The sequence below is a fragment of the Passer montanus genome, unplaced genomic scaffold (genome assembly GCF_014805655.1).
Source record: "Passer montanus isolate IOZ18808 unplaced genomic scaffold, ASM1480565v1 scaffold27, whole genome shotgun sequence".
In the NCBI taxonomy this organism is placed as follows: domain Eukaryota; kingdom Metazoa; phylum Chordata; class Aves; order Passeriformes; family Passeridae; genus Passer; species Passer montanus.
In genome coordinates this window covers 5034956-5047268 of record NW_024367372.1, presented here as the reverse complement: position 1 = coordinate 5047268, position 12313 = coordinate 5034956, and the positions used below count along the sequence as shown (strand labels likewise).

Sequence of the window (12313 nt, the reverse complement as noted above, 5' to 3'; positions counted from 1 at the left end):
CATTTAGTATTTGGTTGTTTTTTTCCTACTAGAGCTTCAGGTAGATGTAATGTGCCCTCAGAAATGATGAGCTGTATCACATAAATCAGCTTGTCACAGTTTTTCCCTGTGAAGACTATACTGCTTAGTCTAAGAATAACTTTAAAATTCACAGAAAGTGAGAACTGTTGAGCAGTTAAAAATAAAAAGTCATAGGAGGACACACTGTTAGGCATAAACATTAAGACCCTTCAAATCAACTTGAGCTGTTGAGCTAACCTAAACATTTCAGGTCAGATTCTGATCCCAGTGAATTCAAAATGATTGGCAGTGATAACTAATGTTTCTCCTTTTATTTCTGTTTTCCTGCTAATGAGTATCAGATATAACATTGCAAGACTACACTGTAAACAAAGTGCGAAGTTAATCATTTTCAAAGGAACACTTTATTCACAGTAGGCTGTGTAGGGAAGGAATTAAGCATGAGTAAATAAACCATGAAGGTAGATGAGAATATAGAGAGAAATCAAAAAATAAGAAGATGCAAGTTAAAAAATTTGTGGGTATATGATGAAAGCAAAATATACTGCTTATGAGGAAAATTCAACAACTGAGTAAAATGCTGAGTAATTTCATTAGTGCATTAAATTATTTGCAATTTCCTGCATAAAAGTAAAAAATAGAACAGAAATTCAGGATTGTTATGCTCTTCATCCAAGAGCAGAGGAGCTAGAAGGTTTACACAATTTTATGTCAATAAAAATATTCCATATAAACAATGCATACTTGTCCAAACTAACTGACTTCCACTTCTAATTCTTTTTGGGCAAAGTCTGAGAAGAAATACTGCATCGCAATATAAAATAAGAAACTTTCATCTATTTTGGAACAAGTGAAGAATTACATGTAGTTCAGATACATCAAAATCTTTCTATCTGGCTGCAGAGGCCTATTATTAGGATGTGTTAAACCTATCCAGAAACTTCTTTCTACTATTGATAAACAATCCACACATTAAATTAGGAGATTAAGACATGTATTCCTTCCAGTCCTTATGTATGTTTGTCATTAATCCAAAACAACATTGCCAAACCTCGACCACAGAAATAGTAGAAATAAATACCAAAGGTCTGGGAAGAGAAATCCTGAGGTCACAAAGAGAAGGTAACTTCAAGGGAGTATCCTGGAAATTAAGTCCTATAAATCATCATGGGCTGAAAGAAACAAATTCAGCAATTGCATAATGCCATTTTACATGGCTAAAAATAATAAGAGTCGTGGGGTGAATGCCAGGAAAAAAATCACTGGAAAACTTCACAAACATTTATGTTCAAATAAAAGGCTTGAAGCAAGAAAGTTGTTTGATGAGAGCCTCAGTGCACAGCACTGGTGCCTTCCAGCCTCCTGCTTGGAATGTCACTTGGTTCGAACGAGTCAGTCATGCTTACAGCAGTCATTTACACAAAACCAGAGCCCATTATGTTCATAATATACATTTTAGTGGTGGTGGGGATAAAAGGTCAGCAGAATAACCATCTCCATTCTATATTCAAAGTAGGCTGATACTCCTGTCTTTCTGGGTAAACTCTTCCATTCTCGCTAAAATGTTTGTTCCTCTGCTCTACAGCTTATCCAAAACCATTAAACCACTGCTGGGTAAAACCATTATATTGTAGAAAATGAGGGTCACCCTGAAGAAGATTATCCTATACATGATCCCTAAAGATTTTCCTTGAATAAATGTTTTTTTCAAATGCTATTTTTTCCTGCCTTCCCCTCTGAGTCTGTTAGAGATTGAAAATTCAAATGTGTGTATCATTTCAGGCAGGGCACATGCAATCACCTTAAAACCTGAGTATTATTAAACGATATTATACTGAAATTATTTATATTCTACTGCACTTGCTAAGGAAAGTGAGATGATGAATATTGGACCCTGAGTTTTCAGACCTCCTTTTTTCTGTTATCTTACCACATGGCTTGGGCATAATCAACAATCACAAGGAAAGCACCAGGACTTTTGCTGCTGATCACTCACAGCTTTCATCACACAAACCTTGGGGCTCTGAAGACCAGCCTGTGACAAAGACTGCCAGACAGCAGTGAGAACCCCCCTTGGCAAAGGATCTCAAAGGACTGGTGTTCCCTTTACCCTAACAGCATAGTGTTCCCTTTACCCTGACAGACCCAGTCTTTCAACTCCAAACTATCCCAGTAACGTTTTGAGAAACTATTCTTGCTTGGCTGCCTTTTAAAAGATGAAAAACTAATCTGAGTCATCAGCCCCCTGTCCCCATCGCTCTAAACAGTGTTAGTATATTGAATTTTTATGTCATGCACTGAAACATATTCTGTTGTAAAACACTGCACATGGTGAATTTTGTTACAATCTTCCTAGAAGAGATTTAGATTCAAACAAATTGTATCTCCTTATTCTCATCTACAGCACACCTGAAACAAAGACAATGGCAGAAGTATTTTCTAGTTTCTGACAAGGACTTCATCTCTATTCGCTGTGTATAAAGTCGCTGCTTAAGTATAACTCTACGGGGTTCCACTTCTGGACTAGGCTGTTGTCTTTGCTGCAGAGCAAACCATTCAGATGGTTGTAATTGTACTGTACTACCAGGGGGTCCAGCCTGAGCTCTTGAGCCACAAAAGCTTTTGAGCAGTTTGCTTGATGGGTAGTAGGGATGTGCTTGGCACAGGGGGTTCTGGATAATCTGATTTCCCACCGATGGAGGTGTGTTAGCAGCTGCTGTTGAAGTTGACATTGCTGCCTCCGCCCAGAAGCCATCTGTGCACCCTACCCAGCTACATGGCCCAGCAGGACCTTGTGACAGCCACTGTCACCTCCTGTACATCTCCTACGCTCTTCCCCTACACAAAAGGGAGACTACACATCTGCAGTGAAACTTGTTTCTGCTCTTAACACATTCTCCCTATGCAATTCCACCCAGGGGTGGATGGAATATGTTGCTAAGTCAGTCTGATGGGATGGTCCTGTTAGCCCTGCTTTGGCCACAAGCTGTGGCCATTCCTCTTGTGCTTCTCCCGCACCACAGATTATTATTTCCTTTCATCACAAGCAAGTTTAGGGAATCAACCTGTCAGGAAATAATTCTGTTTTTCTAAAGCTACACTCTTTTGTCTCTTTAGTCCCCAAAGCACATAACTGCAGATCATTTCAGGATCACACAAGACATAGTGCAAGCAGAAGTGAGGAAGGATAATGGGATGGAAAGTTGCACCTTTTGCATTCAAGTTGCACTGAAAGTTATGCCATTAGACACTATTTTAGGGATTCCAAAGTAAACCCACTCACCAAAACCATCTGGGTTTAACACCAGAATTCTTTAATCCAGAAACTGTTATCCCATTTCTACCCCAGCCCGACAGGCTGCTGGCACAACAGGGCACTAGGGAGCAGCCATGGATGCAGAAACCCACTAACACATCAGGGGAACTGTACACTTGGTCACATGGCAAAGCATTGGCAGGTGGCTTACAGGCTCAAGAAAATGTTGGTTTCCACTTACTCAGGGTGAACATTGCATTTACAGACCTTTGCCTGTAGAATTAGTTCTCCCAAATTAAAGAACACTTTCCCAGTTCAACCTAGAGTCAGCAAAAAGTGAGGGGAAAAAATTTTGAAAGTTTCAATGCAGGGAACCTCTTTGTCATATATGACACGCTTGTCATGTATTTGAAGGTAAGAGTGACAGGGCGGGTAGGAGATTCAAAGGCCATGGCTCTGCTAGTGATTTTATAGACAAATCTGCAGCACAGCACTTTTTTTCTTTCCACACTCAAACCTACTGGAGGCATTGCCTAGGTGCTTGGATTTGTGTGTTTTTTTTTCTGAGTCATATATATTTTATTTAAAAAAAAAAAGACAGAAGGGAGGAAAATAAGAACAGGTGTCATCTAAAAGTGGTGAAAGATTAGGTGAGAAGCCGTTCCAGAGACAGCCAGACCCATGCACAGTTTCCAGCATATGGTAACTTTTCCAGAGGTGTTGCTACAAGCAAACAACTGCAAATGGAGATTATCCACCACCAATTTCAGCAATATAACATTCACCCACTTCTTACAGATACCAAACAGGTGAGTAATTTACCACCGCACCACTGCACCTCTCTTCAGTCACCGGGTAGCCACTTAGATGAGTAGAAATTGTCCAACTCTTATTTCAGGAAAGTCTTTTTCATTTCCTTCACATAGAGTTCTACCACATTAATGACATGGAGCTTAGATGACATGAGAAGTGGAACTCTTCCAAAATACATTTCAGTTCCTGTCAGAAAGTATTGCGTGCCTTTGTGCAGGAAATTATAAAATAGAAAATAAACATGTAAATATACCATTTCAACACATCCTCTACATCAAAGCAGACCTGATGGTTTTAATTTCAGCTTTTTGAGGTTTTGCTTTTATAAGTTGCTGAATTTATTTTGTAGCTCCTGTTTATGAAAAGAGCTTTAAAAGAGTTATAAATTACATTTATCAAATGAAGAAAAACTACAGCTATAAAGTTCTCAGAAAAAAGGAAATAATGTGAACCATGTATGTGCACTTGTGCGAGGACACACACACACAAACTTATGTATTTTTAAGTTAGTGACTGCTGAACCACAGACCACATGCAGAAGAGTAGAAACCACCCATAACCAGATGTGCCACTGTAAAACTCATATTTTAGGATATATTCTATGAAATCCACAGTATACAGGAAGACATAAGTTCCCACAATATTAATATCAGTGATATGGATTCCTAGAAAGACTGACTACCTTCACACACCTAAAAATAACCCGAGTTCCAACTGGGAGGTACAGCCTTTGGGAAGTAGAGAGGGGGTTTAATGGAGTTAAAACACAGGCTTTTAAGAACCATCCAGCTTAACACAGAGGTGAGAACAGCAGCAAGACGTCACTTCAAACCTTCCAAGGACCAAAGGGGGCTGCAGAAGGAATTCCACCCTTTTCCACGGAGTTCATCCATGAGCGCTGCACCTCGGCTGAGCCCGACAGAGCAGGGCTTGTAGGGCCATGCAGAGCCACCCCTCATTTCACCAGGAAGCAGTGGCCTCGGGACATGCTTGAATTTTCCTGTGGCAGGAAAGCGTAGCACTGGGCTAGTGAAGCAAAATGCTTCAGTTCTCTGCTCTCTCCACAGCTGAATAGGAAACCCCAATTCAAAGGTTTCCTTCAAGCTATAAAAACAAAGCAAAGCTGTTTACAGGGAATGGAGAAATAGTCATTTCCAAAGTCCCTATCCAGCTGCAAATAGAGAATATAAGACCAGATAGCATTTTTACCTCAGAATATCTCTCACTGATCTAGTAGAGCAAAGTTTGTTGATATTCAGGGTTGCAAACCCATCTGTTTACTCAGGCTTTTGTCTGTCAGCATAGTTTGAAGAGGTCACTTTGAGAGATCAATTTTTTTTCCTGGGGGTTTCTTCAGAGCTACCACAATTTGTTATTGCATCTCTTTAGAGGCTTTAATTTGTGGTTTTCAAGATTGCATAACTGCACAGAGAGGTGGTGAGAGGCCCACATGAATAGTTCAAAATAAGTTTGACAATATAGTAAATATCTACTCAGTAATTTTCCCTGGACTGAGCACCGTGGAATGCCAAAGAAGTTATTAATCAGGCTGGTGGATGAACGTGGCTTTATGAGGGCTGGAGCATACATTTCCCCTCAGATGTTAAAATGCTGAATAACCTTGCTGCTGACTCCAACTAAAGATGAAGCACCAGGGCACTACAAACCAGACGTCTGATTAGATTGCTCTAAACCAGCCTATTCAGAACCAGAGAAAGAAAAAAATAAAATGGGATTTTAATTTTGCCTTTTATTTAGGGTTCTTGTAATAAGTTACATAAAAATTAAGCAAGCTGCCTAGCCTCCCATGAGGAGGCTCAGCATCCATTTTTCCATTTCACAGAGGATAGATGGGAGGTACAGACATGCACAGTCACTTTTGGAGCACAAACTGCGACTGGAGGAATTGCAGGTCCTCGGGGTCTTTGGGAATCTGCAGCCAGAGACCTGGCATTGGCCACAGGCGGAAACAGGGCACTCAGGACCCACAGGCACATTGGGCTGCATGTCCCAAAGTCAGTGTGGCAGCACCTGGGTGAGTGGCAGCTGCTCAGGGTTGCATGAGCCACATTTGCATAGCAGAGGGCAGTGTTCAGCGTTTTGGACAAGGAATGTCCCGTTCTAAGGAAGCTGCTGGGAAAATAAAGTGCATGGTGCAAGCTGGTAACCCTGCAACAATGGAATGGCAAAGTTCTGAGCAGAGACACCAAACTACATTTAAGCTCTGTACTTCTGGGACAGGTCTCCATCTAGTTCAGCAGGAAGGAATTTGCAGGTCGTAAATTCCCTCTGATGGGTGAAGACTGAAGGTGGTCAGTCAGTGTTCAGCCCTGCACAGTGAGCACTTTGCTACTGATACACAACCCACCCAGCCCACAACGACTCGGTGTCCGCTCTGTGGGCAGCACACAGCTCTACCTGGCCGTGCCCGTGAGGTGACACTTCAGCCCTCAGTTTAAGGATTTGCCAGACCTAGTCCCGTGAGAAGCTTGTATTTGTATGCCACTTGACAGGTGCAGAAAAGTACTGCTGGCTCCTCCTGGGACGCCGTCAAGGAGTGTCTGCCGTGACTCGCTGCGCTCGGGGATGCAGCAGGACCCCGGTGACAGCGGGACATCGCAGACGCAGCGCTCTCCTGTCGCCTCGGCCGTCCCCTCTGCCCACCCATTGTCGCGCTTCCCGCAGCACCGGCCCCGCAGCGGCCGCGATGCCGCCCGGTGTTCGCGAGTGCCGGGAGGGGCAGGTGGCGGGGCCGAGGTCCCGCCGCTGCCGGAGGATGGGGCGGCGGGTTCGAGCCCCGGTGCTCCCGCGGCGCCGGGGCGTGCGGCGGGGCGGAGGCTGTGCACCGGGGGCACCGGGCTGCCGGGGCGGGGAGGGGAGGAAGGCGCGGGAAGGGACGCGGCGATGGCGGCCTGTCCCTGTCACCTGCAGGCGCTGCCGGGACGGCCCCGGCCCCCGCTGCCGCCCCGGCCCGTGCCCGCACAGCCCGTGGGGAGCCGGGCCGGGGGCGGCTGTGCCTGTTGCATTGTCCTTGGCGGGGCTGCCTGGGAGCGCCCGCCGCTATCTGAGGCCGGGGACCCCGGCGGTGCCCTGTGTCGGACTCTCTGCCCCGCCTGACAGCGGCTGCACCCTGCTCCGTTGCACGTCCCTTGCGGCTCCCGCCGGGGCTCTCTCCCCTTTTGTCTGTGTATTTTTAGGTCATTAGAGTGGAGGGGTAGGTAATCCCCAGGCTCAAGTTCCAGAGGGGCGGGTTCTGGACGGAGGTGGAGTCACTTTTCATTTAAATCCCTGACTATAAAATGGGCTTAAAGAGAAGCGGGATCTCAGCTGTGCTGCACAGACCCCGGCACGCAGGGTGCGTGGGGGCCCCCCGGCAGCCAGCGCCCTGCAGCACAAGCCGCTGCGATGCTCCACTCCGTCGGCGTTCACACCTTGCAGCTGCTCACCCAGGCGGCCGCCTGCATCCTCCTGTTTCCCCGCTTCCTGCTCACCGCCGTGATGCTCTGGCTCCTGGATTTTCTGTGCATTAGGAAGAAGATGCTGACGATGCCCACGGCGGAGGAGGCGGCCAGCGCCAGCGAGGAGCCGCCCCCCGACGACCCCCCGGTCTGCGTGTCCGACTCCAACCGCATGTTCACGCTGGAGTCGCTGAAAGCCGTGTGGCACGGGCAGAAGCTGGACTTCTTCAAGTCGGCGCACGTGGGTTCCTTGGCCCCTAACCCCGAGGTGATCCAGCTGGACGGGCAGAAGAGGCTCCGCATCCTGGACTTCGCCCGCGGCAAGAGACCCCTCATCCTCAACTTCGGCAGCTGCACCTGACCCCCGTTCATGGCCCGCCTGAGGTCCTTCCAGCGCCTGGCCGCGCACTTCGTGGACATTGCCGACTTCCTGCTGGTGTACATTGAAGAAGCACACCCGTCCGACGGCTGGGTCAGCTCGGATGCAGCCTACAACATCCCCAAGCACCAGTGCCTCCAGGACAGGCTGCGGGCAGCTCAGCTGATGAGGGAAGGGGCGCCCGATTGCCCCCTGGCCGTGGACACCATGGACAATGCTTCCAGCGCCGCCTACGGTGCCTACTTCGAGAGGCTCTACATCATTCAGGAGGAGAAGGTGATGTACCAGGGAGGCAGAGGACCAGAGGGCTACAAGATCTCGGAGCTGAGGAGCTGGCTAGACCAGTACAAAACCCGGCTCCAGAGCCCCAGCACGGTGGTCATCCAAGTGTAAAAAGGACCTGGCAAGAAGAGCAGGGGTGGAGAGGCGAGGGAGGGCGGGAGGAGAGGTGGGGAGGGAGAAGGCACTGCGTCGCGGATGGCAGGAGCTGTCTTCCCGCGGGGACACTCGAAGGAGGCTGCTGTGCGAGCTTTCGAGCAAGACGTGCCATAGTCCTTTCTCTATTCAAATCATGTTGATTTGCCAGCCACGCTCTGTCAATACTGTATTTCCATGTGCGTTTTGTAAATAACTCCCTCTTTTTTTTCTTTTTTTTTTTCTTTTTTTTTTTTTAAGCGTTTACTATTTTTTAAGGAGGCTCTCTTCCTACGGGATCTGTTCCCGGCTGCGTGTGTGCGCGGGTGTGTGTCTGAAAAGTTGTGTACAAGTGCTCCGTGCTGCCTAGCAAGTGCTAACTGGGATTTCTAGTATTTCTTTGTGATGACCGATTTTGAAATGGGTTTCTCTAATGCCAGGAAATCGCGTCTGATGTTGTCAAATACTAGAACTGCCAATAGCCAGAGCTGGACGGAATGTCCTATTTATGTGGGGGGGTTTTGTAAGACGTTCGTTCACCTTCCTTTTTTTTATGAATTTTTTTAAATAATAAAGGCTGAGTAACTACACACCTAAGGTTGACTGCCTTTCTCTGTCTTCAGACCGCTACGTTCACTTTCCCTTTTGCCTACCTCGCAACACCCCCCGCAGCCGAGGAGGGGCAGGCGGGAGAGGATGCGCTGCCGGGGGCTCGGGGGCGGCGAGCTCAGGCTCGGCAGCGGCAGGAGCGCGCACCGCCCGCGACCCGCGGGGAAGGGAGAGTGCTGGGTGTCCCCATGGGGAAATCCAGACCTCCGGGGCTCCTGGGGGAGGAGACCGGTCAGGAGGACCGCGTGCTCCCTCAGTGACACCAGATTTGAGCCCTGAGCCCTGGAGGGCGAAGGTGCAGGGCGCCGTGCAGGCAAGTGAGTCCCGACCGCAAACGCAGGCTGGGGAAAGCCGTCCTGGGCGGCAGAGCTGTCCCGCCAAGGACGCCCCGCCTCGGGCACGCAGGCTGTGCCGGACCGGAGCCGGCCGGGGCAGCGCGGACCGCACCTGCACGGCCGAGGGGCTCGGGCAGCGCCCAGCCCGGCCGTGCGAGGCTCAGCCCCACCCCTGGGGGCCGGCAGCTACGCTGGAAAGGGCGCGGGGTGCCGAACCTTGCTGCCTTGGACCCCGACAGGTGAGACAGGGCGTGGAGAGCATCCCGCAGCGTCCGCAGGAGCCGTACGAAGCTGCCCGGAGAGAGTGGGTCTTTAAGGACCACCCGTGGCGCCTCTGAACGCCTCCACGTCCTTGACAGCAGCGGGACGAGGCGCCCGAGCTGTTCAGCCCCTAAGTTTTGGAGAGGGGTGCACGGTCCGAAGGCGGGGCAAGCCGTGAGCGCCGCTTTTCGCAGCTGGGCTCCGAGTCGCGCCCGCAGTGCTGAACTGAACCCGCGGGAAGCTTTTGTAAGGGCGTTACAGCCCCGGTCTTGACAATGCTCCTCTGGACCCGCCGTGCTCCAGTCTCTCAACATTCACGGCTTAGACCAGCACGCGTAACTGCTCCCGCCTCTCCCCGCAACAAAAGCAGCACCGAGTGGTCCCTCACAGGGAAATCAGATGCTACGACCCTGCTAGTCCGTCCCCTTCGCCCCCACAGCCTCCCTGATAATCGGGCTGCTCTGCTGAGGTGTCAAAGGGTCCGGCTCAGGTGCCCGCTTCGGGCTTCCCGACCCGCCTGGCCATTGCGCCTGCTCTGACGGGGTCGAAAGCCTTTCAGCCCTTCTTCTTCACCTTTCCGCTGCCCCCAAGAGCTGACCCCCGGCACCGGGCTCAAGGCACCGGTTCCGCCCGGCTCAGGCGCCTCCGGTTGATGCTGGGGCGGCGGGGCGAGAGCCCACCCTGAGGTGGTCTTGCTTCCCTGGCCGGGAGCTGGGCGCAAGCACAGAGCCCTCTGCGAAGTCCCGGAGTGCAGGGGAGCCTCGGCGGCAGAGCCAGCAGGACAGGCTGGGCAGGGCATCATCCCCTTCCCCCCGGCATCACCCCGCTCCCTCCGGCATCACCCCCTTCCCTCTGGCATCACCCCGCTCCCCCGGCATCACCCCGCTCCCCCGGCATCACCCCGCTCCCCCCGGCACGGGCAGCGCCCGCCCAGGCACGGCAAAGGTGCGGGTGCCTGAGCCGCGGCCAGCCCCCGTCAGCGCTCCCCGCCTGCATGGGCACATCAGCCTGGGCTCCCTCCGGGCACCCCCAGAGGGAGAATGAGCGCTGCTCCCCGGTGCGAGGCTCCCGGGCACCGCGAAGGTGCCGTGCCCCGCTGCGGGACAGCCGAGCCCCCGCTCCGCCCCGCTGCCCGCGGCTCCCGGCACCGGCCCAGCCCCTGCCCTGCTGCGCCTCTCCCAGCCCCACGCACGCCGTGCCGTAAAAAACAAAGGCAGAGGAGCAGCGGGTCTCCTCTCTCGGCTACAAGGGCAGACTGTGTACTCGATTGCTTTTTTTTTTTTTTTTTTTTTAACAGCTTGGTTTTCCTGACTTTACAATAAAGCCATTCTTCTCTTTCTCACCTCGTTATCTTTTTCCTTTATCCGCTTTTGGCGAGCTTTAGTTGTAATCCGAAATTACGGCAAGACCCGGGCGCATCCCCACCCCGGCCTGGCCCCCAGGACATTTTCCGGTCGTACAGACAGAAATGGTCACTGTGGGCTTTAATAATAACAGAAACAGCCTCATCTTTACTCTCTACTACTAGCAGATCTTGGTCAAAGGCTATATGAGGTCAGGATTTTTTCCCCCCTAAATAAATCAGCTTTCTAAAGCTACATTCCTCCTTTAAAGCGAACACAGAGATCTTATTTATCACTTTCTCTTTAATCAGCAACAGAAGAAAAATTTGCTATGAATTCCTGGAATCCCTGAAAGAGATCACACTTTTCCTTTGCACAAATCAAAGTTATCTGCTTCTATTATATCCTCCACTTAAAATGAATCATAAGCCTCCATCCCACTGAGCTTTCTCGGGGATACTTGTTTAGCACAGACGAGAACAATGCGCTGTACATCTAAAGAGCCCCGGGCGGCAGAAGCCTCTCCGACTGATACAAAGGATTGAGAAACGTCCTATCTTTAAAACGCATTTTTAGTGCCTTTCCACCTCCCTAGTGCACGACAAACAGAAGTCAGAGAGCGCAGAGAGATTTATCAGAGAGAGATCTGAGTGGCAATTACATGTTCTGTCAATAATTAATTGAATTATGTCCTCATCATAATTACATACAGTCCTCTAGCCAGGAGGAGAAAGGAAAGAAGGAAGTTGTGGTGTGGTCAGAGGGGGATCTCAGGACACGGTTCTAGTCATTAAAAATGTGATGTAACATTGCAATCTGGTGTATTCTGAGACACAAATGGGGAAACACAAACGAAACCAACTACTAAAATCTTGTTTGATTTACAGCAGGGAGACAGAAAAAGCACTTGCCTTCATTAGTTGTTTCCATTACTACTTTCTGCTGGGGATTTAAAGGTACTTTGCCATGTAAAGACCAAAGGTCTTGCTCGTTTGAACTATGACCTATATGTTGTAGTCTTTCTATTGTTCACCACATACTACCTGACTACATTGGATGTTTCTGATGTTTGAAATAAAAATTTAAATTGGTCCAGAAATTAAAATTAGTCCAGCAAAGCATCCTATACTCAATACAAATGACACATTCAAATAGTCTTGCAAGCAAATTCTTACTCTGACACTTATTTTTCTGTATTTCTTCCAGTCATAAGGGAGATCATCATATCATTATTAATTTATTATTTACTAAGAGCTGTTAGAGTACTCTTTTGGTACACAAATGCAAGAAAACAAAGAGCTTGATTCAGTTCTCACACAAGTTTTGCACTGGTGTAACTTCAATGACACGGGTGTAGTCACTTCAGAACCACCTGGGTGTAATTATGATCAAAATCTGGGCTATTGCACTTCCTTTGCTTTTCT

At 49.2% G+C, this 12313-nt stretch overlaps 2 protein-coding genes across 2 annotated transcripts in view; both read left to right on the top strand.

Moving 5' to 3' along the window:
* The window catches only part of LOC120503824 (translation initiation factor IF-2-like), a 92883-nt gene that overhangs the window by 63181 nt on the left and 17389 nt on the right, over window positions 1–12313 (top strand). The gene's annotated exons all lie outside the window — the stretch shown is intronic.
* On the top strand, window positions 7350–8933 carry DIO3 (iodothyronine deiodinase 3). Its single transcript, XM_039712821.1, has one exon. The coding sequence runs from the start codon at window positions 7496–7498 to the stop codon at window positions 8318–8320; it is 825 nt and encodes a 274-aa protein (XP_039568755.1). The 5' UTR covers window positions 7350–7495; the 3' UTR covers window positions 8321–8933.